At 42.4% G+C, this 26,636-nt stretch overlaps 2 protein-coding genes and 1 non-coding gene across 9 annotated transcripts in view; all 3 read left to right on the forward strand.

Moving 5' to 3' along the window:
• CHD8 (chromodomain helicase DNA binding protein 8) overlaps window positions 1-10,748 on the forward strand; it is a 67,398-nt gene extending 56,650 nt beyond the window's left edge. For 6 of the 7 annotated variants that reach the window (XM_060780067.2, XM_060780068.2, XM_060780069.2 and 3 more), the window contains 7 exons: window positions 942-1,517; window positions 3,361-3,506; window positions 3,712-3,963; window positions 5,495-5,602; window positions 5,712-5,891; window positions 7,651-7,773; window positions 9,464-10,747. In XM_060780067.2, coding sequence (XP_060636050.2) covers window positions 942-1,517; window positions 3,361-3,506; window positions 3,712-3,963; window positions 5,495-5,602; window positions 5,712-5,891; window positions 7,651-7,773; window positions 9,464-9,949 — 1,871 coding nt within the window. In that variant the 3' untranslated portion in view covers window positions 9,950-10,747. Of the gene's footprint in view, window positions 1-941; window positions 1,518-3,360; window positions 3,507-3,711; window positions 3,964-5,494; window positions 5,603-5,711; window positions 5,892-7,650; window positions 7,774-9,463 lie in introns of all 7 variants that reach the window. The other variant, XM_067469768.1, reaches the window with a different exon arrangement.
• LOC132779868 (small nucleolar RNA U6-53/MBII-28) lies at window positions 4,019-4,114 on the forward strand. Its single transcript, XR_009631856.2, has one exon. It is a non-coding gene; the product is annotated as a small nucleolar RNA U6-53/MBII-28 (small nucleolar RNA).
• Window positions 10,749-18,738: 7,990 nt separating the features above from the next.
• The window catches only part of SUPT16H (SPT16 homolog, facilitates chromatin remodeling subunit), a 30,635-nt gene continuing 22,737 nt past the window's right edge, over window positions 18,739-26,636 (forward strand). Inside the window, exons 1-6 of the mRNA XM_060780074.2 lie at window positions 18,739-18,874; window positions 24,036-24,128; window positions 24,248-24,418; window positions 24,513-24,665; window positions 25,818-25,964; window positions 26,225-26,376. Coding sequence (XP_060636057.2) covers window positions 18,809-18,874; window positions 24,036-24,128; window positions 24,248-24,418; window positions 24,513-24,665; window positions 25,818-25,964; window positions 26,225-26,376 — 782 coding nt within the window. The 5' untranslated portion in view covers window positions 18,739-18,808. The remainder of the gene's footprint in view (window positions 18,875-24,035; window positions 24,129-24,247; window positions 24,419-24,512; window positions 24,666-25,817; window positions 25,965-26,224; window positions 26,377-26,636) is intronic.

A 26,636-nucleotide genomic window follows, 5' to 3' on the forward strand; every position in this document is an offset into this window, starting at 1 on the left:
AGTAGCCAAAAGTGATAAAAAGAACTCTTCCATAGGAGGCTTTTCTTTATAGCAAAATAATGTGGTTGCACTATATACAAAAACAAGTTTTCCATAGCACGAATAAAGTTCTTTATACTTCCTTCTTTGCTTCCACACTGGGCTTCTTTCTCATGCAGATAAACAACTTTGCTCTCACAGAGCCTCTTCTTAACAACGAACTTACACAACAGTTTCACACAGTAGCTTTTTTACACACAGCTGCCTTCACACTGAAGCTTCACACATGATGGCCTTCAACCTGGGGCTTCCTCTCACGGAAGCTTCTCACACCAGGCCTACTCAAACTGAGGCTTACCTCACACTGAGGTCTTCTCAACCTGAGGGCTCTCTCAGACAGGCTTTTCTCCCACTGAGGCAAACTAACACTCAGGCCTTCTCATAATGAGGCCTGCTCACACAGAGACCTCTCACAGGCAGAGCTACTAAGCTACAGCCACACCTGCATATATTGAACTGCATATTTTGCTGAGTCGTATCCATTTAACCCTTTCAGTGCTTGACTCACGTTTTCGTAATTAAAAATACCTAGTTAATTTTTTAATATTTCTGACAAAACTCAACATCTTTTCCTTTCAAACCAGGTGGGGGAGAGCCTTCTACAGGGTGAGGATCACCACGAAGGCTTAACTTTGCATTAATGTGCAGTACCATGTGAACTAATATAACCTCAGTTGGGCATCTTGGGATAAATTGTGTGTGAGGAGTTGCTGAGAGAGTGAACCTATGAGGCTGGGGTTCACTGTATGGCAATGCTTGTCAACTGTGAGAGGAAGAAGCAGAGATGGGGCAGGAGACAGAAGGGAGGTTTTCCTAGTTCTGGGGAACAGTATGACAGAGGGGATGGAAGGTGACAACTTATTGGTGTGCGTTCCAAATTCCTTCTTCACTTTTTCTCACAGAATCTCCAGACCCCACGCTGTTCATTGAGCCCATCACAGAGGAGCGGGCCTCGCGCACCTTGTACCGGATTGACCTCCTGAGGCGCCTTCGCGAGCAAGTGCTATGCCACCCACTCTTGGAAGACCGCCTCACCCTGTGCCAACCCGCAGGCCCTGAAATGCCACCCTGGTGGCAGTGTGGGCGCCATGACGGCGAGCTGCTGAGGGGGGTGGCGCGCCACGGCCTCAGCCAGACAGACACCACTATCATGCAGGACCCAGAATTCTCCTTCTTGGCGGCTCGCCTCAACCACATGCACAGTCGGTCAGGGGGCACTGGGACGCCCCCACTGCCGCCCCCTCCGCCGCCACCACCACCACCTTCAGGGCTGTCTCTTCCCGGAGCCAGTGTGCCAGCTGCCCCATCTCCCCTGCTCCTACAGCCACCCGTTCATCAGCTGCCCACTGCACCACAACCCTCGGCCCTTCCTGTGAAACTTGAATCGGCCGATGACTCAGACTCGGAGCTTGACCTCAGCAAGATCTCCGCTTCTTCATCCTGTTCATCCACCTCAGGCTGTTCCGATGACAGTGAGGGTGAGCACTTCACCTTGGCATACTCTCTCAGGCAGCTATCCACAAATGGGTTGGCTCCCATTTGTGCCCAGTAATAATAAAACTTTATTTATATTCTGCTCTATCTCTCAGGGCAGATTCCAACAAACAGAAAGGCAAACATTCAATGCCTCAATAACAATAAGTAGAAATATAATAACCCAGAGTAACCCCACATAAAATACATCTTAAACATAACAAACAATAACTTAAAATAAAACATAATCTTGTTCAAAATGATAATTAACATAGAACATGAACATAAAACATCTGAATTAATATACAAAGGCATCACAAAGGTTTACAGATGTGTGCATTGATTGTGTGGCCAATTATGTTAAAGTGGGCTAACGTGATCTAACAATAATAATAATAATAATAATAATAATAATAATAGTAATAATACGTTATTTATATACCGCTCTTATCTCCCCAAGGGGACTCAGAGCAGTTCCCAGGTAAATATCACAAAACATACAAAATAAAAACAACATAGCCATAAGATTAACAAAACAAAATATGCATAAAAATTGTCGCCATAACACATATATATTAAAAGTAATCCTGCCTGTTCAAGGCAATTTAAAAAATTTTAAAAGGCCAGGCCAAGATTTGTGCAAGCCAAAAATTCTAGGGGACCCGGGAATTAAATGCAATGCTATGGCAGGCAACAATAATATTAGGTACGGGTCTGTGACTGTTCATTCCAGGGCCAACTAGAGGAAATGATCTGGGTAATTGGTAGGAAGAGTAAGGCCGTATTCGACAATGTATAGGGCTGAGTTAGAACTGGCCATTTTCAAAGGCCTGAATACATTTATACTTTCCAGTCGGCAGTCTGGTAATAGTCTTTCTTCATCTAATTCTCCTCCTCGCCATATGCTTGTGAGCAAAGATAGGTTTTCAGCTGTGTTTTGAAAGAGAGAAGGGAGGGGGCAGCTTTATTTCTTTAGGGAGGGAGTTCCAGAAGAGGGGGGCAATCATGGAGAAGGCCATCTCTCTCATTCCCATCAGCTGTGCTTGAGATGGTGGTGGGACCGAGAGCAGGGCCTTCTCCGATGATCGCAGCACCCAAATTGATTTGTAGGCAGAGATGCAGTTAGTCAAATAGCCTGGACCTGAGGCATTTAGGGCTTTAAAGGTAATGACCAACACTTTGTATTTAGCCTGGAAGAATACCGGCAACCCGTGGAGCTGCCATAGCATGTTTGGGGCTCCAGTGAGTAATCTAGCTTCTGATCTCTGAACCAGGCAGGAGTCATGTGATCTAAAAGCCTTCATTCTGCACACCAGGCTATTGCTCCACTTCTTTCCCTTGCCTTTCTCCTCCTCTTTGGTGTGTTTGAGCCCTACATCTTTGTTCTGGCTCTCTGCTTCCCTAATGTTTCTGGAGTTCCTTTTTTGTATCTTAGTAATTCCTGCTCCACTCCTGTTTTTTTTTTTTTGTTTGTTTGCTTGTTTGTGTGTTTTTTACAAAACACACAAATAAAAAGCCCACTAAGTTTGCTAAAGTGACTGATAAGAAACAGAAACCCCTTCTTTGTTCATATACTCTCCATTGCCTTAAATCATTTCCTTCAGAAGCTGTTCACTGACTGGCAAACCTGTCAAGAAATTGGTGGTTCCCAAGCTTTGGTCTTCCATGTGTTTTAGACTTCAACTCCCAGAAAGCCCAGGCAGCTAGAACAACAGTCATGAATTCTGGGGACAGCTGTCCAAATAATCTGTACAACTAAAGCTTGGAAACCACTGCACTAAATTCTTTGTAGTCTAATGTTTGGCCGCCTGTGAAGAAGCCCCTCTTAGCCTTTGGTTCTTTTTCCAGGTGAAGAGGCCTCTTGCGGTGGGAAGCTCTTTGAGGAGGAGGAGTCGCTACTGTCCCTGCCCACCTCCCACGAAGGCAACTCGCCGCAGCCCAGTGCCTCGGACTTGCTGCTGCAGGAGCGCCAGCGTGCCCACGAGTGGCCAAAGGTATTAGAATGGGGTAAAAAGAATCTCCCCACAGCCCATTTTAAGGATGCGGACCACTTTAGGTTTCATGAGGAGACCTCAATCATAGTTGAAAAGAAATAATCTTAGGCCTACTTTTCAATGAGATCAATGACTTTGAATTTAACTACACACTCCAGGCAGATCTCACTCCCTTGGCTGACGGCATTTCTCTTTCTCCCACCAGGACCGAGTTCTTCTCAACCGTATCGACTTGGTGTGCCAGGCTGTGCTCACTGGGAAGTGGCCCACAGCCCAGCAAGGCCAGTTGGCTTCCTGTATTGGCCATGGAGAAGGCCTGCCTCGTCTTCATGGAGAATACACCAGCTCTCCCATCCCGCACATCTGCCCCTTGGTGACGCACGAGGAAGGGGCAACCTCGTTCACTCGTCTCCGGCACAGTGGCCTAGAGAAAGAGTTTACTGTACAAATCAAAGATGTGAGTGGAAGTCAAGACAGAGATCCAGCACAGTTTTGTAGGCCAAGCAGGAGGTTGCCTTTGATGACTTGCCATGCTAATACTGAACCCCAGTTGGCCAATGGCTCTTCTGTGGAGTTTTGTGAATGGATTCCTTCTTGGACTGAGGCACCCCACTTATTTATACATACTGAAAGCAAGCTCTGTGTGCATGTGCCAAAAGCCTGAATGCTAAGGTATATTTGAACTAATTCTCCCAAAAAATACTCTGCTTGAAAAAAGTAGGTTTCTGTTTTGCCGCCACAAGCCATCAGCAAAAAGAGTGGTTGGAATCAGACTTGTTGGGAAAAAAGTTATGGAGAGCTTAGAAAACTTCAACATGGTCAATAGCCATGCTGGCAGGAATGTTTTAGAAACTGTAGTACAAATTGATAATTTTTCCAAGCTTTGCAGGGAAGGAACTGATTTGCTAGAGCAGCGTTTCTCAACTTGAGGGTTGGGACCGCTGGGAGGGTCACGAGGGGCTTTCAAAGGAGTCGCCAAAGACCATTTGAAAACATATATTTCTGATGGTCTTTGGAACTCCTTTGGTAGGGAAGGCTGAATATTTCTCTGCTGGTCCTTCTCTTCCTTTTTGGAAAGAGACAGCGAAACCTCCCACCAAAAGCCCTCCGCTGTGATTGACCGGCCTCTCATCCAAGGGGAGGACTGTTTCTGAGACTCCAAGCAGGGAGGGGAGAGCAGGCGTGCTTGGAAATGTGATGCGCATATGTGGGTGAAGGAGAGTGTGTGAGGCTGGAGGGAGTCCCTTTAAGGCATGGGGGTTCTGTGTGAGAACTTTGGCCCAATTCTATTATTGTTGGGCTTCAGAATGCTCTTTGATTGTAGGTGAACGATAAATCCCAGCAACCACAACTCCCAAATGTCAAAGTCTATTTTCCCCAAACTCCACCAGTGTTCACATTTGGGCATACTGAGTATTTGTGCCAAGTTTGATCCAGATCTATCATTGTTTGAGTCCACAGTGCTCTCTGGATGTAGGTGAACTACAACTCCAAAGCTCAATGTCCACCAAACCCTTCCAGTATTTTCTGTTGGTCATGGGGGTTCTGTTTGTTGAGATAGGTTCAATTCCATTGTTGGTGGAGTTCAGAATGCTGTTTGATTGTAGGTTAATTATAAATCCCAGCAACTACAATTCCAAATGACAAAATCAACCCATCCCACCAACCCCAGCAGTATTCAAATTTGGGTGTATCGGGTATTTGTGCCACATTTGGTCCAGTGAATGAAAATACATCCTGCCTATCAGATATTTACATTACAATTCATAACAGTAGCTAAATTACAGTTATGAAGTAGCAATGGAAATAATGTTAAGTCACCACAGCATGAGGAACTGTATTAAGGGGTCGCGGCATTAGGAAAGTTGGGAAACACTGCGCTAGAGCAAACTTTTCTCTTGTTGCCTGCCTGCCTCCACATTCTCTTTCATAGATATGTAGTACCATTCCACAAAGTCTGCAGCCTTAACCTCTCCTTCCTTTCCTAGGAAGAGGGAATCAAGCTGACCTTCCAGAAGCACAAACTGGTCCCGAACGGCACTATCCGAGATCGTCCTGCAGTCACCCCGAAGAAGAGCAGCAAGAAAATGGTGGAGGTGAGAAAGGAGTGAGAAGACAGGATTGGGGATTTGGAGCTGCGGGGGATTTGGGGAAGGTTTAGCTTCAGTGCTCCTTGTTTCTCAGCATCCTCTTGTTGGCTTCCAGCTGGAGCTGCAGTGCCTGGAAGCACTGAGAGGCCCTGATATCGACCTTGAAGCTCGTATCCCAGTGGTGAAGAAGACGGATGGGACCCTGCTGGTGGGAGATGCAGCCCCTCGGCGGGCTGATCTTGAGGTGTGGCTACAGGCCCACCCAGAATATGCTGTGGATCCTCGCTTCCTGGCTGTAAGCATTCCTTGACTGGTTTCTCTTATTTTTCTTAGGTTTGTTTGCCTGCCCACTCCCATAATATTTTAGAAAACCCATTTTAACTCTCTGGATCTATCCTTCTCTCTACCTTCTGCATACTTGATATTTCTGGAAAATGGATATAAGTTGACCAGGGAAATTGCAGGGGGATACAATTTGGATTGCCACCCTGACAGTTTATAACAAGCTCGTAAGCTCTTCTGTCTTGGAAATTTGTCAAAAGACATCCTGTGTCAGACATGATTTCTCTATGAATTTCCTACATTGGCCAGAAGTTGGACCAGATTATCCTTCAACATTACAATTCTTTGATAGTGTACTTCCCTCTATCGATTCCATATGGGAAATGGCTCAGAAGCAGAGCTAGAGGCACAGAAATTACAATTTTCTGGTTCTGGTTCATCCAACTATAAAAATAATAAATAATAAACTTTATTTATACTCCACCACCATCTCCCCAATGGGGACTTGGGGTGGTTTACATGAGGCCAAGCCCAGACAACATATTACAGCAAAATAAAACCAAAAACATAAGCAACAAGCAACAGCATCATAATTACATAAAAACTTATTAATACATATGTTATCCTACAGAGGCTATCCTCTGAGATCAAGTGGTGGCAATGGAGGGAGGCCTGAGTATAACAGCCAAAGGAGAAGGAGACGAAGAGTGCCCTAAATACTGAACCAAGTGCTTGATAAAGCACAAAGAAGATGTGAAACTCTGTTTTGCAATGGTGTGGGGTGCAAAATTTGCCCAATGCAGGGTTGAGCAACATATGGGTCGCCTGTTTGGGCTGAAAAATGCGTTATAGAAATAAAGCAAATATGGCCCTTGATGAAATAGGCATGGTTATCCGCTCCTGTTTCTTATACTGCAACATGAAGCTCCTTGCCACTTGTCACCTATATATATATATATGTCTATATGTTTTACTTTATTGTATTGTACTGTGTGTTTATTTTATGCTCTGTTTTAGGCACTTTGTGCCATATGAAAGCCACCCCAAGTCCCTTCGGGGAGATGGAGTACATGAACAAAATTATGATAATAATTCTTAATTATTTGTGGGACCACTTATATCAATTTCTATGATCTTGGTTAAACCACAGATTTGCAGTAGGGCATGCTCTCCTTTTTCTTTTGAAAATGAAGATGCTCTGCCTCAAAACCTACAGGTTTGGAAGAGAGCTGTCACCTTTGTGCACTATAGAAACCTGCCACAATAGTTGATACATGTAGTGGTAGCCACTACATTTTGGCAGGAGCAAAAACACCAGGAAGTTGCCCACCTTCAAACTACAAGAACGGAGATTCCATCTGAACAAGAAGAAGAACTTCCTGTCTGTGAGAGCCGTTCAGCAGTGGAACTCTCTGCCCTGGAGTGTGGTGGAGGCTCCTTCTTTGGAAGCTTTTAAACAGAAGCTGGATGGCCATCTGTCAGGGGTGCTTTGAATGCAATGTTTCTGCTTTTTGGCAGGGGGTTGGACTGGATGGCCCATGAGGTCTCTTCCAACTCTACCTGTGCTCTTCCAACTCTATGATTCTATGATTCTACCTGTGCTGTATGGAATGGATGAATCCTTTCATTGCTTATTATGTCAGGGAAGATCTGGAGAGTTTACGAAAAAGAGGCAGGGGCTTTGTGAAAGAACTAGAATAAGACAATCTGTTTGGAACCCTTGGATTATAGACAGCAAATAACTTCTTGTCTCTTTTCACTTTTCTCACCAGTACATGGAAGAACGTCGGAAGCACAGATGGCCCCGGTTTCCAAAACCAGTTCCAATTGAGCCAACCTGCCTGGTGGGCCTGGAGCGCATGCAGGGGGCAGGCATCTCTGCCAATGGCAAGAAGGTGATTGCACCTCCCCCCCCCCCCCCCCAAATCTTCATAATACCCAACAGTTACTCTTGGCTTTTCAATGAAAAACACTGTGGCTGACTCATGAAGCTTCTTGCGCATTTTGCGCATGTTGGGCAAGTGGGCTTATTTACAAAAGACCCTCCTCATAAATGCACAGCAGAGTAACTTATTAGCAGCAACGTGACCCAGCACCAGTGGCCCAAAGTGATAAAAAGAACTAAAACACACAGACCAATGTTATCTCTTCTTTTCTTTGTAGTAAAATAATATGGTTGCACTATTTATAAGAATTAGGTTTCCACAACACAAATAAACAAATACATAGTAGCTTTTCGCGCAGCAGACTTCACACTGGAGCTTTCTCACACAAAGGTTTACCTCACACTCCTCAGGATGACAGTAGATTTGGCCCACTGACTCTTAACAGGGTTTGGCCTACTCACTCTCCTCAGGGTGACACTAGCTTTGGCCCAGTCTCTAACAGGCTTCGGCCTACTCACTCTTTCAGTGCTTGACTCACATTTTTGTAATTAAAATACCTAATTAATTTTTAATATTTCTGACAAAAAACCCAAATAGTGAATGTGTGGTTGTATTAGCCTTACTCTAAGCTTGCAACCGCAAGTATAAACACTAGATGGTGCTGAATCTACTGAGAGAGGGGGGAAAAACAACATGTGAAAAGGCAGAAGCAGAACATGGCTGTAATTTGGCAATTCTAAACAGAAAAAATGAGGGCTGAATGATACAGGGAACTGGATTGTGAAGGACTTTGAAAGTTAAAACAATAAGCTTGTACTAAGTCCTAAAATGAGTAGGCAACCAACAGAGACATATCAAAGGATTTCACATGAAGATACTGTTAAGGAAAACTACCCTAAAATATAGCAGAGCATCCAAAAACAAACAGGATACAAAAGTTGAGCGTTCAGCTCATTAGCAAGCAGAACGTGAAGTGCCGTGTGATGTGGCTGTAAAGAATTCAGAGTTTAGGAGGCAAATATGCAGAGTCCAATATTAAAAATAAAAAAAGGTTTATTTACAATAATAATAACTGCATTTCTTAATAGTAAAGAACTGGGTCTGAGCTACTCTTAACACCTATCTCTTCTCAGGTTTCAAAGAGGGAAAAACACCAATCACTCCATCTCTCCTGACACACAAACAGAGAGAGATCTCAAAGCACACAGCACATACTCTCCATACTAAAGTGCAAGAAGAAGTCAGATTCAAAAAGCTTGCAGTAGAAAAGTATCCATTTTTAAAAACCAATCAGAATGAGAGCAAAAACAGAGGAAATTAGATTTATTTATTTATTTAAAACTTTTATACCCCGATCTTCTCTACCTCCATAGAGGGACTCAGACCAGCTAACAACAGAAAATCAATACACAAATACAACTAAAAACATAATAGAATCATAATAAGTTAAAGTACAAACAAAATAAATACATATAAGCGAAGTCGCCAAGATAAAATCACGTTCATCCCAATCCGCCAGTGTGGTCAGTAGTTATTAGATTATTGCTGAACTCAACCAATTATTCTGGGAATGCTATGTCCCAGAGCCAGGATTTCAGTAGCTTTCTGAAGGTCACTCACACTGTCCGTAAGGATACACTGTGATCCTTACGGAAAGCTTCTTTTCTATGTATCCCAACTGTTCTCATTCTTTTCCTAGGGTTTTCTGCCAGATCCCACAATGAACCGCCTTCTTCCGGGACCAGTAGGGGCTGAGAATGCCCAGAAACGAGGCCGCCAGGCCCCCATGGAGTTCTCCAACATGATGGCTCTGATGGGAGCTGGCCGGGTCCAATTAGGAGCTGCCGGGCCCCTCTCCTTGCACCATGCCCACTTCCAAGCCGGCCCAGCTCATGCCTCTCCCTTGCAGTACATGCCCTTTTCTACTGCTGCCGCCACTGCTGCCGCTGCATCCTCCTCCGGTGCCCTGCTCCACCCTGCGCTCGGCCACGCCGGCTACGTCACGGCCCCCTTGCACCTGAGCCACGTTCAGCCTGTCGACGACGATGACGACGAAGACGAGATGGATGACTTGTCTCAAGGCTATGCCAGCTCGGAACGGGACTTCTCCTTGCTAGACGATGACCCGATGATGCCAGCCAATTCTGACTCCAGCGACGAGGGGGACGAAGAGGGAGACGACTGAGCTTTTTGCGCCTCACTTGGGAACAGACGGATGGGCGTGATGCAAGGCCAGCTTGGCTGGGACTAGCCGCCCCCTTTGATGTTGGATTTGGCAGTCCAGAGACTCTGTGTCTGCTTGGGGCACGCGCCAGTTGAGTTCCCCTTGTTCCACGTGGCTCACAGGGAGGGTGGAATGGAGCCCTTACCCACCCAGCAACAGGCGGCTGGGCAACTGTCCTCCTAGAAGGGTGCTCTTATGTGTGGCTTCTCTTATGTTTTTTAAAAACACATGGCTGTTGGTGAGGTCAGTGAGTTTGGCCTCTCCTTCTGGCACTTGGTATCAATTGGGAACTGTCCTTGCAAGTCTTGATCTCCTTGGGACGGTAAAACCACAGCAGAAACCCACACCAAGGGATCCTGTCTAGCCAAGACGATCTGGGTATAGGTAGCAGCGCCTCTCTTTTTTCCCTCCCCGCACCTGCCCCCACCACCCTGCTCTCTTTCCCTCCCTCCCCAGGTTCACGTGCTGTAACATAAGTGCAGGGGGGGGGGGCAAACTCCTTTCCTTTCCCTCCGTCCCCCTGTCTCTGTGTGGGTGGGGTTTATATTTATAAATATGTAATATGTCTTGTGTAATATGGCCGAAGCTGTGGGAATGAATTATGAGGGGAAGTCAGGTCACAAAGAGGGTGGGTTTCGGGGTGGCCGGGGGGCTGTGAGGGAAGAGAAGATAGAGTTTCCTGTAGCTGGATTCTCCCTTTTTTTCTTTTCTTTTTTTAATAAAAAGAACCAAATGGACAAAAAAAAAATCTCCAAAACCTACTCTTTCATGCTATTGCAGAGCTTTACGAACTTTTCATGTTGGTGACACGTATTTAGACTCGAACCCTTTTGCAACATGATACTTTAGTTTTACTACCAAGTTTAGTTTCATACGAGGATTATCCGGAAAATAAGGTTACAATATTTTTTAAAAACCTAAAGAGTGAATATATTTTAATAAAACTTACATGGATTATAGCATAGGGATTACATTATTTTTTCACGTAATTACCTTTCAGTTCGATACATTTTGTCATCCATGGGATGGGTTTTTGATGCTCAGCAAAGGACAAGTGGGATCCTCTCACTTCTGCAGGGGTCTACCGTATACCATGCAGCTGTGGACAACTCTACATAGGGACCACCAAACGCAGCATTGCCCAAACACGAATCAAGGGACATGAAAGGCACTGCAGACTACTTCAACCAGAGAAGTCAGCCATAGCAGAGCACCTATTGAACCAACCTGGACACAGCATATTATTTGAGAACACAGAAATACTGGACCACTCTCACAACCCCCATGTCAGACAACACAGAGAAGCCATTGAAATCCACAAGCATGTGGACAATTTTGGCACAATTTCAACAGAAAGGAGGAAACGATGAAAATGAACAAAATCTGGCTACCGGTATTAAAAAACTCTAAAAATAGAACAGCACAACAACAGAGAGGAAACAAACAAGGACATCTAATCATATTTCAACAAAAGATTGCTCCAGGCACTGCCAGTCAATCAAATGCTAATCAAGGTGGTCAGTTGCAACATTCACACCTAGCTCCAGCAGACAAGAGTCCTTTGCCCCACCCTGGTCATTACACAGATATATAAACCCTTTTTCCTACTTCCAACAGACCTCACTACCTCTGAGGATGCTTGCCATAGTTGCAGGCGAAACGTCAGAAGAAAATGCCTCTAGACCATGGCCATATAGCCCGAAAAAACCTACAACAACCCAGTGATTCTGGCCATGAAGGCCTTCGACAATACATTGTGTCATAGAAGTTTCCCTTCGCCTTTTTCAGCCACTTCACTTGGATTTTCACCTCATTGTCACCGGAAAAGTATTTTCCATCAAGGTATTCCTTACATTTTGTGAACAGATTATAGTCGCTGGTTGCAAGATCAGGGCTATGAAAGGGGTGGCTTAAAACATCCCAACCAAATGAAGTCAACAACTCATTGTGTTGTATGAGCGGTGTATGGACGTACATTGTCATGAAGGAGACAGATTCTCGCCATCAGCATCCCACAATGTTTGTTTTGGATGGCTCTGAGAAGTTTCTTCATGGTCTCACAATATATTCCATACCCATTTTGTCACATGCTGTCTTGACATTACGTCCTCTCCATAAGCAAACAATTTTGCGATGAATCACAGCAGTGTTCATGCCCTTAGCATTTAGGTAGTGTATTACACCACAATCTTTGTACTTGGAGAGAAACGGAATGAGGACGTGCATCTCGTAACTTTCACCACAACACCAGTCGATGGGCTACTGACGACTGGCGCTGCTCGTTCACTTCCGCTGGCTTCCCGCTACACGGCAGTGATAACAACTTCCCCTGAGAAAATTCCCTGAGAGAGCTATGTACCTTGTAACCTTACTTTCCGGATAAGCCTCATAGATACACACATACACAATATTTGGGAAAAAATCCTTTACACTTCTTTTATATTGCAGTCAATTATTTTGCAGTTTCCTCTATGGCCACTCCAGGTGGTTCCTCACAAACATCATTGTCAACAGATTTTCTTAATTAGAAACTTAGTGATTTTGCTGGTAATTATTGCAACTCAGGGCCATGGTGGTACAGTGGATTAAACTGCTGAACTTGCTGACCGGAAGGCTGGCAGTTCAAATCCGCGGGACTGGGTGAGCACCCGCTGTCAGCCCTAGCTTCTGCCAACCTAGCAATTCGAAAACGTGCAAATGTGAGTACATCAATAGGTACTGCCTCAATGTGAAGGTAAACTACCCTATGCAGTCATGCTGGCCATGTGACCTAGGAGGTGTCTATAGATAACACGGGCTGATGAGATAGGATTGTTGTGTGCTTTCAAGTCGTTTCAGACTTAGGTTGACCCTGAGTGAGGGCCGGGTAACTGACCTTGGAGGGCCGTATCTGTTCCCCGGGCCTTAGTTTGGGGACCCCTGCCCTAGAGTAAGACTTGACTAGACTCAATGTTGAGGGGAAGCCTCTACTTTTACCTTACTGCAACTCAATTAACAAACTGTGCAAATTATAAAACTTCTAACAATACTTTCACTTGAACAGCATCAGCACTCTACTTGTGTAGAAATTAAACCTCTCTGGAGGTTTTTAACCCGAGGCTGGATGGCTGCCCAGAGGGACTGTATCTTCCAGCCTGGCAGAAGTCGGTTGGACTAGATGTCCTTTGGGGTGTCTCTTCCAGTAGAGTTTCCTTCCCTAGAGGTTTTTGAACAGAGACTGGATGGGTGTCTGTTGACTGTGTCTTCCTGCCTGGCAGAAGGGACTTGGACTGAATGCCAGGCAGCCTTTGTTTGTGGGGGAAGCATTTTTCAAGCAACACACCTGTGGACTACAGGCAATACACTAGGTCAGAGGTCCTCAAACTTTCAAAGCCAAGGGCTGGTTCACGCTCCCTCAGACTGCTCAGGGGCAGGACTATAGTTTGGAAAGAAAAAACATGAGCAAATTCCTGTGCACACTGCGCATATCTTTTTTATAGTGCAAACACCCATGAAAGCACAATACAATAAGTAAAATGAATAGCAATAGCCTGCTTTTGGCTGATGAGAGAATCAAGTTAATTAGAATTGCTGTGTGCCTTCAAGTCATTTCAGACTTAGAATGACCCTAATCCTAAAGTTTACACTGGGGAACAGATTAATGACCTTAGCTGCACCCAGCCCGCAGGCCTTCATATGCTGACCCCTGCACTAGTGTGTCCTGGCACACAGTTTGGAATAATAATAGTAATAATAATGAACCAATAAACATTGACAAAATCACAATCTGTCAACTGCAAAAGGCCACCTTACTTGGATCTGCGTGCATCATTCGAAAATACATCACACAGTCCTAGACGCTTGGGAAGTGTTCGACTTGTGATTTTGTGATACGAAATCCAGCATATAGATCTCATTTGCTGTGACATACTGTTGCTTTTTTGTCAATAATAATAATAATAATACATCTTTATTCATATGCTGCTTTTCTCCTAAAAGGGCTTCTGACATGTGAAAACTACAATACAAAATCAAACAACAGTCAAATGTATAAATATAAAACATTGTAAGCATTCCTACTTTCCAACAGGCCTCACAACCTCTGAGGATTCTTGCCATAGATGCAGGCGAAACTTCAGGAGAGAATGCTTCTAGAATATGGCCATACAGCCTGGGAAAACTCACAGCAACCCAGTGATTCCAGCCATGAAAGCCTTTGAGAATACATTGTAAGCAAAGCTCTGTGCTATTGTATCAATTGCATAAGAATATTCCTAAAAATTGGGACATGTCTCAATGTGTTTTCTTTCCTTCCTGTGTGAGACTGGAAATGGAAGGAAGAGACCATGTACTTCTGAGGCCCCGTCTACACTGTCAATAAACTTGCTTTGAACTGGATTATATGACAATATAGACTCATATAATCCAGTTTAAAGCAGATAATATGGATTATCTGCTTTGATAATCTGGATGAAATGGTAGTGTAGAAGTAGCCTGAGATGACAGTCCTTCAGGACTCCAGTACGTGTGAGAAAGATCTTGGAGTCCTCGTGGACAACAAGTTAAACATGAGCCAACAATGTGATGTGGCAGCAAAAAAAAGCCAATGGGATTTTGGCCTGCATCAATAGGAGCACAGTGTCTAGATCTAGATGAATTCAAGAGAGATATTGACAAGCTGGAATGTGTCCAGAGGAGGGCGATTAAATGATCAAGGGTCTGGAGAACAAGCCCTATGAGGAGAGGCTTAAGGAGCTGGGCATGTTTAGCCTGAAGAAGAGAAGGCTGAGAGGGGATATGATAGCCATGTATAAATATGTGAGAGGAAGCCACAGGAGGAGGGAGCAAGCTTGTTTTCGGCTTCCCTGGAGACTAGGACGCGGAACAACGGCTTCAAACTACAAGAGAGGAGATTCCATCTGAACATGAGGAAGAACTTCCTGACTGTGAGAGCCGTTCAGCAGTGGAACTCTCTGCCCCGGAATGTGGTGGAGGCTCCTTCTTTGGAAGCTTTTAAACAGAGGCTGGATGGCCATCTGTCAGGGGTGATTTGAATGCAATATTCCTGCTTCTTGGCAAAATGGGGTTGGACTGGATGGCCCATGAGGTCTCTTCCAACTCTTTGATTCTATGATTCAGTCCAAAATGCTTGTGACCAGAAGTATGCCATATTCTTTTTGTTTGGAAGAGAGAATCCTAAAGACCTTGAAAACTACAACACTCAGAATTCCATAACATTAGGTCATGCAAGCTGCATTCATAATGCCTTAGAAAGAATGCATGTGCTTGATTTATAAAAATAAATGTTTAGGTAATAAATGATATAAATGTCAATTTAGAACATTTGTGTCCCCTATTGAGTTTGCAAGGCTGTAGCTGCAAAGAAGCAACATAATTAAACTGAAACTGCAAAAGCCCAGGGTCACTTGGTGAAGCTGACGGTGCAAAAGTTGCACTCTGCGCATGCCGTTCCCTTTCCAGCTTACACGCACATTTACAAATGTTGGAGTGATCCAGGATATTATATTGAGAGTTACTATTATGATCTGTATACATCTTTAGGGTGGGGGTAGGGAATGCAAAATCAAAATACCAATTCCTATACATTAGTTTTGTCCATTCATTCCAGTTTTGTCCATTCCCGGTATCTAAATGGACAAGCAAACAAAACATAAACAAAAAAAGGAAGGGGGATTTTGGTGGGAAGGCAAACTAGCGCTGGAAGTTGGGAGAAAGAACTCTTGTCTGTTGGAGGCAAGTGCGAATGTTTCAATTGGCCACCTTGATTAGCATTTAAAGGCCTAGCTGTTTCAAGATGTGACTTCCTACTGCCTGGGGGAATCCTTTGTTAAGAGGTGATTAGCTGTCCCTGATTGTTTATTGTCTGGAGTTCCCTTGTTTTTCAGTGTTGTTCTTTATTTACTGTCCTGATTTTAGAGTTTTTAAATACTGGTAGCCAGATTTGATGATCTGATGACCGAAAGCGAGGAGGAGCTGAGGAGCCTTCTAATCAAGGTGAAAGAAGAAAGCGCAAAAGCCGGGTTGCAGCTGAACGTCAAAAAAACCAAGATTATGGCAACAAGAATGATTGACAACTGGAAAATAGAGGGAGAAAATGTGGAGGCCGTGACAGACTTTGTATTTCTAGGCGCAAAGATTACCGCAGATGCAGACTGTGGCCAGGAAATCAGAAGACGCTTACTTCTTGGGAGGAGAGCAATGTCCAGTCTCGATAAAATAGTAAAGAGTAGAGACATCAGACTGGCAACAAAGATCCGCCTAGTCCAAGCCATGGTATTCCCTGTAGTAACCTACGGATGTGAGAGCTGGACCTTAGGGAAGGCTGAGCGAAGGAAGATCGATGCTTTTGAGCTGTGGTGCTGGAGGAAAGTGCTGAGAGTGCCTTGGACTGCGAGAAGATCCAACCAGTCCATCCTCCAGGAAATAAAGCCCGGCTGCTCACTGGAAGGAAGGATACTAGAGACAAAGTTGAAGTACTTTGGCCACATCATGAGGAGACAGCAAAGCCTAGAGAAGACAATTATGCTGGGGAAAGTGGAAGGCAAAAGGAAGAGGGGCCGACCTAGGGCAAGATGGATGGATGGCATCCTTGAAGTGACTGGACTGACCTTGAAGGAGCTGGGGGTGGTGACGGCCGACAGGGAGCTCTGGCGTGGGCTGGTCCACGAGGTCACGAAGAGTCGGAGACGACTGAACGAATGAACAACAACAACAAAGCCAGATTTTGTTCATTTTCATGGTTTCTTCGTTTCTGATAAAATTGTCCACATGCTTTAGCCTTTTAACTCTCTGTAAATGACAGGAGGACATCATGGGTGGCCTTTCCATAGCACGCATGCGCAGTCGGCTTTAAGAGGGAGGCGAGTGAAATAGTCACGTGCCCATCTGGCGGGAAGGGGAAAAATAGAGCGGGGGGGGAGGTCGAAGGAGTGACGCATGCGCAGTTACCGCTTTCAAAAAATAAGGGAGTAAGGAACAAAATAAAGGTGGTTATAAGGTTTATTATTATTATTCAGCAGTAATAACACATATTGCATAAACATTATTTTAAAATATCTACGACGTTTGTTAACTATTCTCCCAAATTCGTCTCAGTTGAAGAATTTTAGTCTCAATTTAAGAATTTTATTATTTATTTTTAATAATATTAATATTTTAATAATATAAAAATTATTTTATTTTTTTTAAAAATATTAAAATATTTTTAATAGGGAGAGGGATAATTAAGCAAGAGAAAATGGAAAAAATCGTCTCATTTTAATAATTTTATTATTCATTTTTAATAATATTAATATTTTAATAATATTAAAATTATTTTATTTTTTAAAACATATTAAACGTCTTTAATAGGGAGAGGGATAATTAAGCAACAGGAAATGGAAAAAAGTTATCTCATTTTAAGAATTTTATCATTTATTTTTAATAATATTAATATTTTAATAATATAAAAATATTTTAATTTATATATATATATATATATATATAATTTTTTAATAGGGAGAGGGATAATTAAGCAACAGGAAATGGAAAAAGTCCTCTCATTTTAAGAATTTTATTTATTTTTAATAATATTAATATTTTATAATATAAAAATATGAAATGGAAAAAGTCGTCTAATTTTATTAATATTATTTTTTATTTTTAATAATATTAATATTTTAAAAATATAAAGATATTTTAATTTTAATATATATATATTAAATATTTTTAATAGGAAGAGGGATAATTAAACAACAGGAAATGGAAAAAAGTCTCATTTTAAGAATTTATTATTTATTTTTAATAATATTAATATTTTAATTATATATATATATAGATATATATATATAATTATCCCTCTCCCTATTTTTCCAGAAAATGGAAAAAGTTGTCTCATTTTAAGAATTTTATTATTTATTTTTATAATATTAATTAAAATTATTAATTAAAATTATTTTAATATTTTAAAAAGTGTATATTTAAATATTTTTAATAGGGAGAGGGATAATTAAACAACGGGAAATGGAAAAAGTCGTCTCATTTTAAGAATTTTATTATCTATTTTTAATAATATTAATATTTTAAGAATATTAAAATTATTTTATTTTTTTAAATAAATATTTTTAATATTTAATATTTTTTAATAGGGAGAGGGATAATTAAACAACAAAACTGGAAAAAAAGTCGTCTCATTTTAAGAATTTTATTATTTATTTTAATAATATTAATTAAAATTATTAATTAAAATTATTTTAATTTTTTTTAAAAAAATATTTATTTGTTTTAATAGGGAGAGGGATAATTAAAGAACAGGAAATGGAAAAAGTCGCGAGAAAGTGACGTAGCCAAGTGGAGGGGGAGGGAGGAGATACGGTTGGTGGAGGGAGACTTTCACTTCCGAGGTTTTGGCAGCGTGAGAGGAAAAGAGAGAGAAAAAACGAACGGACGGTCGGATTAACCAATCAAGAAGCGTGGTGTCGGCTGGAGGCGGGACTTGTGAAACGGATGGATGGACGAAACAACCAATTAAGAAATGAGCTGGCTCCTGAGGGTTGGGCTTGAGAACGAACGGACTCACAAACCAACCAATAAAAATGGGGGTAGGAGGCGGGGCTTGCGTAAGGCGGGACTCAGAGCCCTATCAAATCGAGGAGGAAGGAGGCGGGCGTTGTTTAACAGACGGAGAAGTCGACCAATGAAGTGGAAAAGGATGGCGGAGAGGTGTGAACGGACTAGCGATCCAACCAATCAAGGGCGGAGGCGGGGTTTGCGGCGGCGCAGCGACGGAGGCAGCTGAGGAGGGGAGGAGTCGCCGCCGCTGCCGCTTCTGCCGCCGCTTCCATGGCGCTGAGTCTGGACCGCGAGGCCTACTACCGTCGCATCAAGCGGCTCTACAGCAACTGGCAGGTGAGGGCTCCGAGGGCGAGGAGAGAGGCCTAGCTACCTTCCAGGCCTGGGCCTTTCCTCACTTCCTCCCTCCACCTCGTGTCGCCACTTCAGAATGCTTCTCCCCTGGAAAGCATTCAGCCAGCCCTCCATGTTAGCTGGGGTTGAGGGCAAGTCACCAAACCTACTACCTAAGTAACGAAATTGCTAAGTAACTAAGTAACGAAATCGCCAAGTAACTAAGTAACGAAATCGTCTGGGTTTTCTTGACCTGAGATAACTGTTTAAGGGATGGGGGAGGGGTTGTTGGAGGATTTTGGAATATTTGTTTCCGCACAACAAGATTATTATTATTATTATTATTATTATTATTAACTAGCCGTCCCCTGCCACAGGTTGCTGTGATTGTAGGTGAACTATAAATCCCAGCAACTACAACTCCCAAATTTCAAGATTCTATTTCCCCCAAACTCCACCAGTGTTCACATTTGGGCATATTGAGTATTCGTGTAGAGTTTGGTCCAGATCCATCATTGTTTGAGTCCTCAGTGATCTCTGGATGTAAGTGAACTACAACTCCAAAACCAAAGGACACTGCCCACCAAACCCTTCCAGTATTGGTCATGGGAGAACTGTGTGCCAGGTTTGGTTCAATACCATCGTTGCTGGGGTTCAGAATGCTCTTTGATTGTAGGTGAACTATAAATCCCAGCAACTACAACTCCTAAATGACAAAATCATTTTTTTGAGTGAAGGACATACATTGGGTTGTTAGGTGTCTTGTGTCCAAATTTGATATAAATTCGTCCAGTGGTTTTTGAGTTATGTTAATCCCACAAACGAACATTACATTTTTATTTATACAGATAGATATACTAGTCGTCCCCTGCCAAGCGTTGCTGTGGCCCAGTCTGCTTATATGTGTTTTGTGTGTGTATATATTTGTGTATACATGTTTGCGTGTGTGTGTGTGTATATATATATATAGTTTTACGCATGCACTGTAATGTAATTTTTGGGGAGTTTTTTTGCTTTTCAAGTTTCTTCTGCAGTGTTTTTCTGTGTTTTTATGAGTGATGGTCAATCATTGCCCTGAAAGGTGTGTTGTGTCCAAATTTGGAATCAATTCGTCTAGTGGTTTTTGAGTTATGTTAATCCCACAAACGAACATTACATTTTTATTTATTTAGACTAGCCGTCCCCTGCCATGCGTTGCTGTGGCCCAGTCTGGTGATCTGGAAAATAAAGTAATGCGAAAGTGTTGGTTTCTAATATATGTAATTTTTTGATGCTGGTGGGTAAACAGTACTTCTTGTTGTTTCTTTGTCAGTGTTGATGTAGAGATTGTGTGGTTTGCCTACTCTGGAACATGCAACATATAATTGTCCTTCTTTAGGGGCGCCTTTCAAATTTATTATATCTGTCCTAACATATTTGTGTGTGTGAATCATATATAATCTATATCTATAGCTGGATGGCTCTTTGTCAGGAGGGCTTTGATTATGTTTTCTTGACCTGGTGAAGGGAGTTGGACCGAATGGCCTTAAGGCAACATTTTTCAATCTGGGGGTTGGGAGGGGGTGTCAGAAGGGTCACAAAAGAACACCAGAAAATATCGTATTTTCTGTTGGTCATGGGGGTTCTGTTTGGGAAGTTTGGCCCAATTCTGTTGTTGGTGGGGTTTGATTGTAGGGAAACTATAAATCCCAGTAACTACAACTCCCTAATGTCAAGGTCTACTTCCCCCAAATTCCATCTGTGTTCATATTCGGGCATATGTAGTATTCGTGCCAAATTTGGTCCAGATCCATCATTGTTTGGGTCCACAGTGCTCTCTGGATGTGGGTGAACTACAACTCCCAAACTCAAGGTCAATGCCCACCAAACCCTTCCAGAATTTTCTGTTGGTCAAGGGAGTCCTGTGTGCCAAGTTTGGTTCGATTCCATTGTTGGTTGGGTTCAGAATGCCCCTTGTTTGTAGGTGAACTATAAATCTCAGCAACTACAACTCCCAAATGACAAAATCATTTTTTTGAATGATGGTCACTCATTGGCCTGATGGGTGTCTTGTGTCCAAATTTGGTGTCAATTCATCCAGTGGTTTTTGAGTTATGATAATCCCACAAACGAACATTACATTTGTATTTATATAGATATAGACTACCTGTACCTGCCACACGTTGCTGTGGCCAACCTTCCCTCCCTCTTTCCTTTCTTCCTTCTCCTCCTCTTCCCTTCCTTCCCCCCATTTTTCTTTCCCTTTTCTTACTCTCCTTTCTCCCTTCTCTACCTATTTTTGGACTGCAACTCCCAGCTGTCCCCCTGATCGATCTATTTACCTATCTATCTAATCTATCTATCTTATCTATCTGGAGGATTGCTGGGAGTTGCAGTCAAGGAAAAGGAAATTGGAAATACGCAGGGATTGAGATGCTCTCAAAGAAATCCAAAGAGAAGAAAGCTTGAAAGCAGTGCATTTGGATCATCCTCCTCTCCTAAAGGGCCTGGTCTAGGGGATGATGGGAGCTGTAGTCTGGAAGAGAACGTGAATATGCTATTGTGTGTTTTGTTTGCCAGGGAGAGTTGTTTTTGTACATGCGCTGTAGTGTCTTTTTGCTTTTTTGGCTTTTAAGTCCCTTCTGCTGTGTTTTTCAGTATTTTTATGAGTGGTGGTCATTCGTTGCCCTGAAAGGTATATTGTGTCCAAATTTGGTATCAATTCGCCCAGAGGTTTTTGTGTTATGTTAATCCCACAAATGAACATTATATTTTTATTTAAATAGATTATTTACTGCATTTTTTACCCTGCTCAATCTCTACCCCATAGAGCGGCTTCCAATTTGGCAATGATTCAGTGCCACATGGCAACATAAAATCAAATAAATATACAACACATTGATCGTTGAAATTATAATAAACCATATAAATAAATACATTTAAATAACTAATTAAAACCATAGTATCTAAACCTGCAGTAATGGTCCAATCTGATTTGTTTGTCTTAACTTCATTTTTGAATATTGCATTGTGGGTGTTCCATAGTTGAGGGGCGACCACTGAGAAGGCCCTGTCTCTCATCCCCACCAGTCGTGCTGGGGAAGGGGGAGGCTTCGAGAGTAGGGCCTCCCCAGAAGATTTTAGCATCCAGGCTAGTTCATAGGGGGAGATACATTCTGACAGATAAGCTGGGCTGGAAACGTTTAGGACTTTAAAGGCTAGAGCCACCACTATGAATTGTTCTCCATAGCAGACCGGCAGCCAGTGGAGCTGGCATAACAAAGGTTGATTGTTCCCTGTGTGGTGCTCCTTTTAGCAATCTGGCTGTCACCCATTGGGCCACTCAAAACTTCCAAACAGTCTTCAAAGGCAGCCCCACGTGGAATGCATTGCAGTAGTCTATTCTAGATGTAACAAGAGCTTGTACCACTGTGGCCAAGTCTAGCTTCTCAAGGTATGGGCGCAGCTGCCGCACAAGTTTTAATTGTGCAAAAGCTCCCCCGGCTACCGTCAAGACCTTGGGTTCCAGGATCAGTGATGAATCCAGGAGAACTCCCAAGCTGCGAACCTGTGATTTCAGGGGGCGTGTAACCCTGTCCAACACAGACTGTAACCTGTATTCACCTTTCAATAATTTACTATTATTTTCAGGCAGTAAGCTGTTAGGAATTGTGGGAATTGAACGCTAAAGCACTTGAAGGGCCCAAGTTGGCCCATGACTGGACTGAAGAGAAGCAAAAAGAGTCCTCCAGTGTGACAGCTTTTTTAGAAAATAGCATTTATAATACTTTGGAAAAACACCTTTTGGAGATCATAACTTTCCGAAAAGCATGACCTTTCAGAGAAGAGCCAAAAACCCTTTAGAGCAAAATCTTCTCTTGTGGTATACAACCAGATATAATTATGGTAGACAATGGTTTTCAGTTGCATAACCTGTTATCGCTGATCTGTTAGGAAAACAGAGATTTTGCCAGTGCGTAAAAACATCAGTACTTCAGAAGTGTTTTTCAGTGACCAAAATATATGTAGTAAAGGTTTCCCCTTGACATTAAGTCTAGTCGTGTCCAACTTTGAGGGTGGTGCACATTTCTGTTTCTAAACTGAAGAGCTGGTGTTGTCCGTAGACACCTCCAATGTCAATATGGAGCCAGCATGACTGCATGGAGTGCCGTTACCTTCCTGCCAAAGTAGTACCTATTGATCTACTCACATTTGCATATTTTTGAACTGCTAGGTAGGCAGAAGCTGGTGCTAACAGTGGGAGCTCACCCCGCTCCCCGGATTCAAACCACCAACCTTTCAGTCAACAAGTTCAGTAGTTACAATTTGTTTTATATCATGCCCTCAAGAGACAAAAATGAAGTAGACTTTGATAAAAATAACATTTGGTTTACTCACAACCTTCATGTGTTCAGCGTACGCAGGTATAAAACTTCTCAGTCCAGTTTTCGGTGATATGACAGCCTTCTTGAACTGGTGCCTCTAGGTGTATTGGGCCACAACTTTTATGATTCTTAGCCAGACTGGCTATAAGATAAGATAAATGCAGTCCATTTCATCTACATGCACCAGATTATGGGAAACCGCTACAAGATATATTTAATTTAGATCTGGATCTGGCTATTTGACGAATAATAATGTTTTAATGTATTTTAATCAGTGTTTTATCTATTGAATAATGCTGTTGCAATGTATTTTGTATGTTGTCAGCATCAAATTGCTGCCTGTTGTAAGCTGCCCTGAGTCCCCCTTTGGGGGTTGAGAAGGACAGGGTAGAAATGTGGAAATAAATAAAAATAAATAAATTTTCCCCACTTTTGAAGAACCTTGTCATCAAGGATGGATATTGAAATGAAAAGTACTGGGCAATGGCATAATGTTTGTCTAAAGGTGATTGTTAGGGGAGACGTCAGAGAAAATAATAGACCAGCAAAGCTTTACTCTCAGCTTCTGGAAAGGACTTCGTTGTCATAAGAAAGGTTTAGCACTTGTCAATCACACCTTCCTTCCTTTCTTTGTTTTTGTTCTGGTGTACATGAAGGTGGGAAACCTTATATATGTGGATGAAATTAGTTGCCCCAAGGTGACATCTACTGATGGGTAATAATAAGATATCTTGGTTTAGGGATTTTTTTAAGCATAACAATACATTTGACATTCTCTGTGTTGCTTTGTTCTCTGGCAGAAAGGAGAAGATGAATACGCCACCATTGATGCCATTGTGGTCTCAGTGGGAGTGGACGAAGAGACTGTCTATGCCAAGTCCACTGCCTTGCAAGTAAGTGAGAGCAAAGAGTATCTCTTCTCACCTCAAATAATGCTTTCATATAGAAAGCAATGGGGTAGTTTAATGAAAGGAGTCCCTTGGTGCTTTATACTCCCATTCCTGCCTTGCAGACATGGCTATTTGGCTACGAACTCACCGACACAATCATGGTTTTCTGTGAGGACAAGATCTTCTTCATGGCCAGCAAGAAGAAGGTGGAATTCCTGAAGCAGATTGCAAACAGCAAGAGCAATGAGAGCGCCAATGGGGTGCCAGCAATCACATTGCTTGTACGGGAGAAGGTGAGTGAGGAGCTGTGAAAGTTTATTTAAATAACTTTTCAGATGGATACATGTAGGCACATGAGGAAATCCCTCCTTTCCCTTTTTGTTCTAGAACGAGAGCAACAAAGGAAATTTTGACAAGATGATTGAAGCACTGAAAAGCAGCAAGAATGGCAAGCGCATTGGGGTCTTCAGCAAGGACAAGTTCCCTGGGGAGTTCATGAATAGCTGGAATGACGCTCTCAGCAAGGAAGGCTTTGAGAAAGTGAGGAGAATCAGTTCAAGGTTTGGGTGTGGGCTGGCAAGGATGAAGACCATATAACATTAATGGGTTCCTGAATATGTACATACAACAAAAATACCACTTATACATAAAGTAAACAATAATAGAATTCAGCAAGCAGTTATATAGACATGTTGAACTGTTCAATTTCACATTTATGTCAAACAATATTGTGTAATGTATTGTCAAAGGCTTTCATGGCGGAATCACTGGGTTGTTGTAGGTTTTTCTGGCCTATATGGCCATGTTCTGGAGGCAATTTTTCTCCTGACGTTTCGCCTGCATCTATGGCAAGCATTCTCAGAGGTAGTGAGGATCCTCAGAGTACAACAACCCAATATTGTGTAAATTTTGGTACAGTCTCTTTAGAATAATATCAATGTCGTATCTTCTTATGTTGGGTAGGTTATAGATCAGCTGCCCACGACCGGTTTCGGCCTTACTTCAGGTCTTCTTCTGGTGGACTGAAATTAATGTATTAATCAGTATTTTGCTACAGTTACATACATATTAAATATCATATACTATGCTACGTCTTCACACTTGTTATTTCAACAATATTTGTTGAACATATCCATTAAACACCATGCGTTACAACACATTTAAATTACTTACGAAGTTATACACTTGAGAATTTGTTCTCCTTGGGAGATACAGGTTTTTGGCTCAGTGGTATTTAAATCAAAGGAACAAAATGTGGCTATGAGTGTTTGAAAATTACTATGTTAAAAATGATTATTTTGTAAAAATATTAAAGTGTTTTACAAATTAGGAGGGTACTCACATGATACTCTGCTCTATGTTGAGTTCTGGCTGTGAGTATGGAAGAGGTCTGTGGGTTCCCTCTATTAAAAGGGAAAAGAACTACTTCAGGTAAAAAGGAGAAGCTCAGTTAGAGCATAGGAGCAAGTGTTGTGAACAGCAACCACCTGATGGCGCTGTGGATGCTCTCCATGTATTCAAGTAGGGATGTATAGTATAATTGATTGAGGTCCAGAGATTATGTGTAACAGTTGTACAAATTTAGTTCATTCAGACCATGTGGGTATTCCTTCCTTATTCTGAAAATCCAGTATGCTTCTCTCCGTAGAAGTTTGTTGTTGAAATCCATTTGTTCTTCTCGCTCTGTTGTAGGTGGATATCAGTGCTGTGGTGGCCTACACCATCGCTGTGAAGGAAGATGGGGAGATTGCCATGATGCGCAAAGCGGCTGCCATCACTTCAGAGGTCTTCACCAAGTTTTTGAAGGACCGAGTTATGGAGATAGTTGATGCTGATGAGGTGAGGAAGGAAACGATTATTGGACTGAAATTGTAGCTCAGAGGGGAAAGTTTTTGTGCAACTCCTCAGTTCAGCAGAAGAATTGGGGCACATCAGAGTCCTTTGTGTTGGTTTTTCTTGATTCAAAATATGCGACAAAGCATAATGAGTATTCTCTGCCATTTTCCTTGAGTAACATTGAAGACAATTGTTCTATTGTTACCTACTCAGCCATATCTCATGGTTTCTTTTGACCATTGAATCTCTGTGCTCTTTGGCAGAAAGTACGGCATAGTAAGCTGGCAGAGTCAGTGGAGAAAGCCATTGAAGAAAAGAAATACCTGTCTGGAGCCGACCCCTCCACTGTTGAGATGTGCTACCCTCCCATTATCCAGAGTGGGGGACATTACAATCTCAAGTTTAGTGTTGTCAGGTAAGCAAATTCATGTGGGATTTGTTTCTCTTGCGGTAATTTGTATCAACAAAGAGATCATCCTCTTAAGGAGTATGTAATGTAATTGATTGCTGTTACAGCTAAAATGTACTGATTTGTAACAAAACACAGTGTAGGTGAGATGTTTTCCAATTTCTGGTCATACAGGCCAAAATCTTTTCATACCTAATAGAGAAATAGAGTGTTTTAAGAGCTAAACTATGAGTGTTTAGAACAGAGTTCAAACTCCTTCTCAGCCA

This window comes from Anolis sagrei, chromosome 6 (genome assembly GCF_037176765.1).
Source record: "Anolis sagrei isolate rAnoSag1 chromosome 6, rAnoSag1.mat, whole genome shotgun sequence".
In the NCBI taxonomy this organism is placed as follows: Eukaryota; Metazoa; Chordata; class Lepidosauria; order Squamata; family Dactyloidae; genus Anolis; species Anolis sagrei.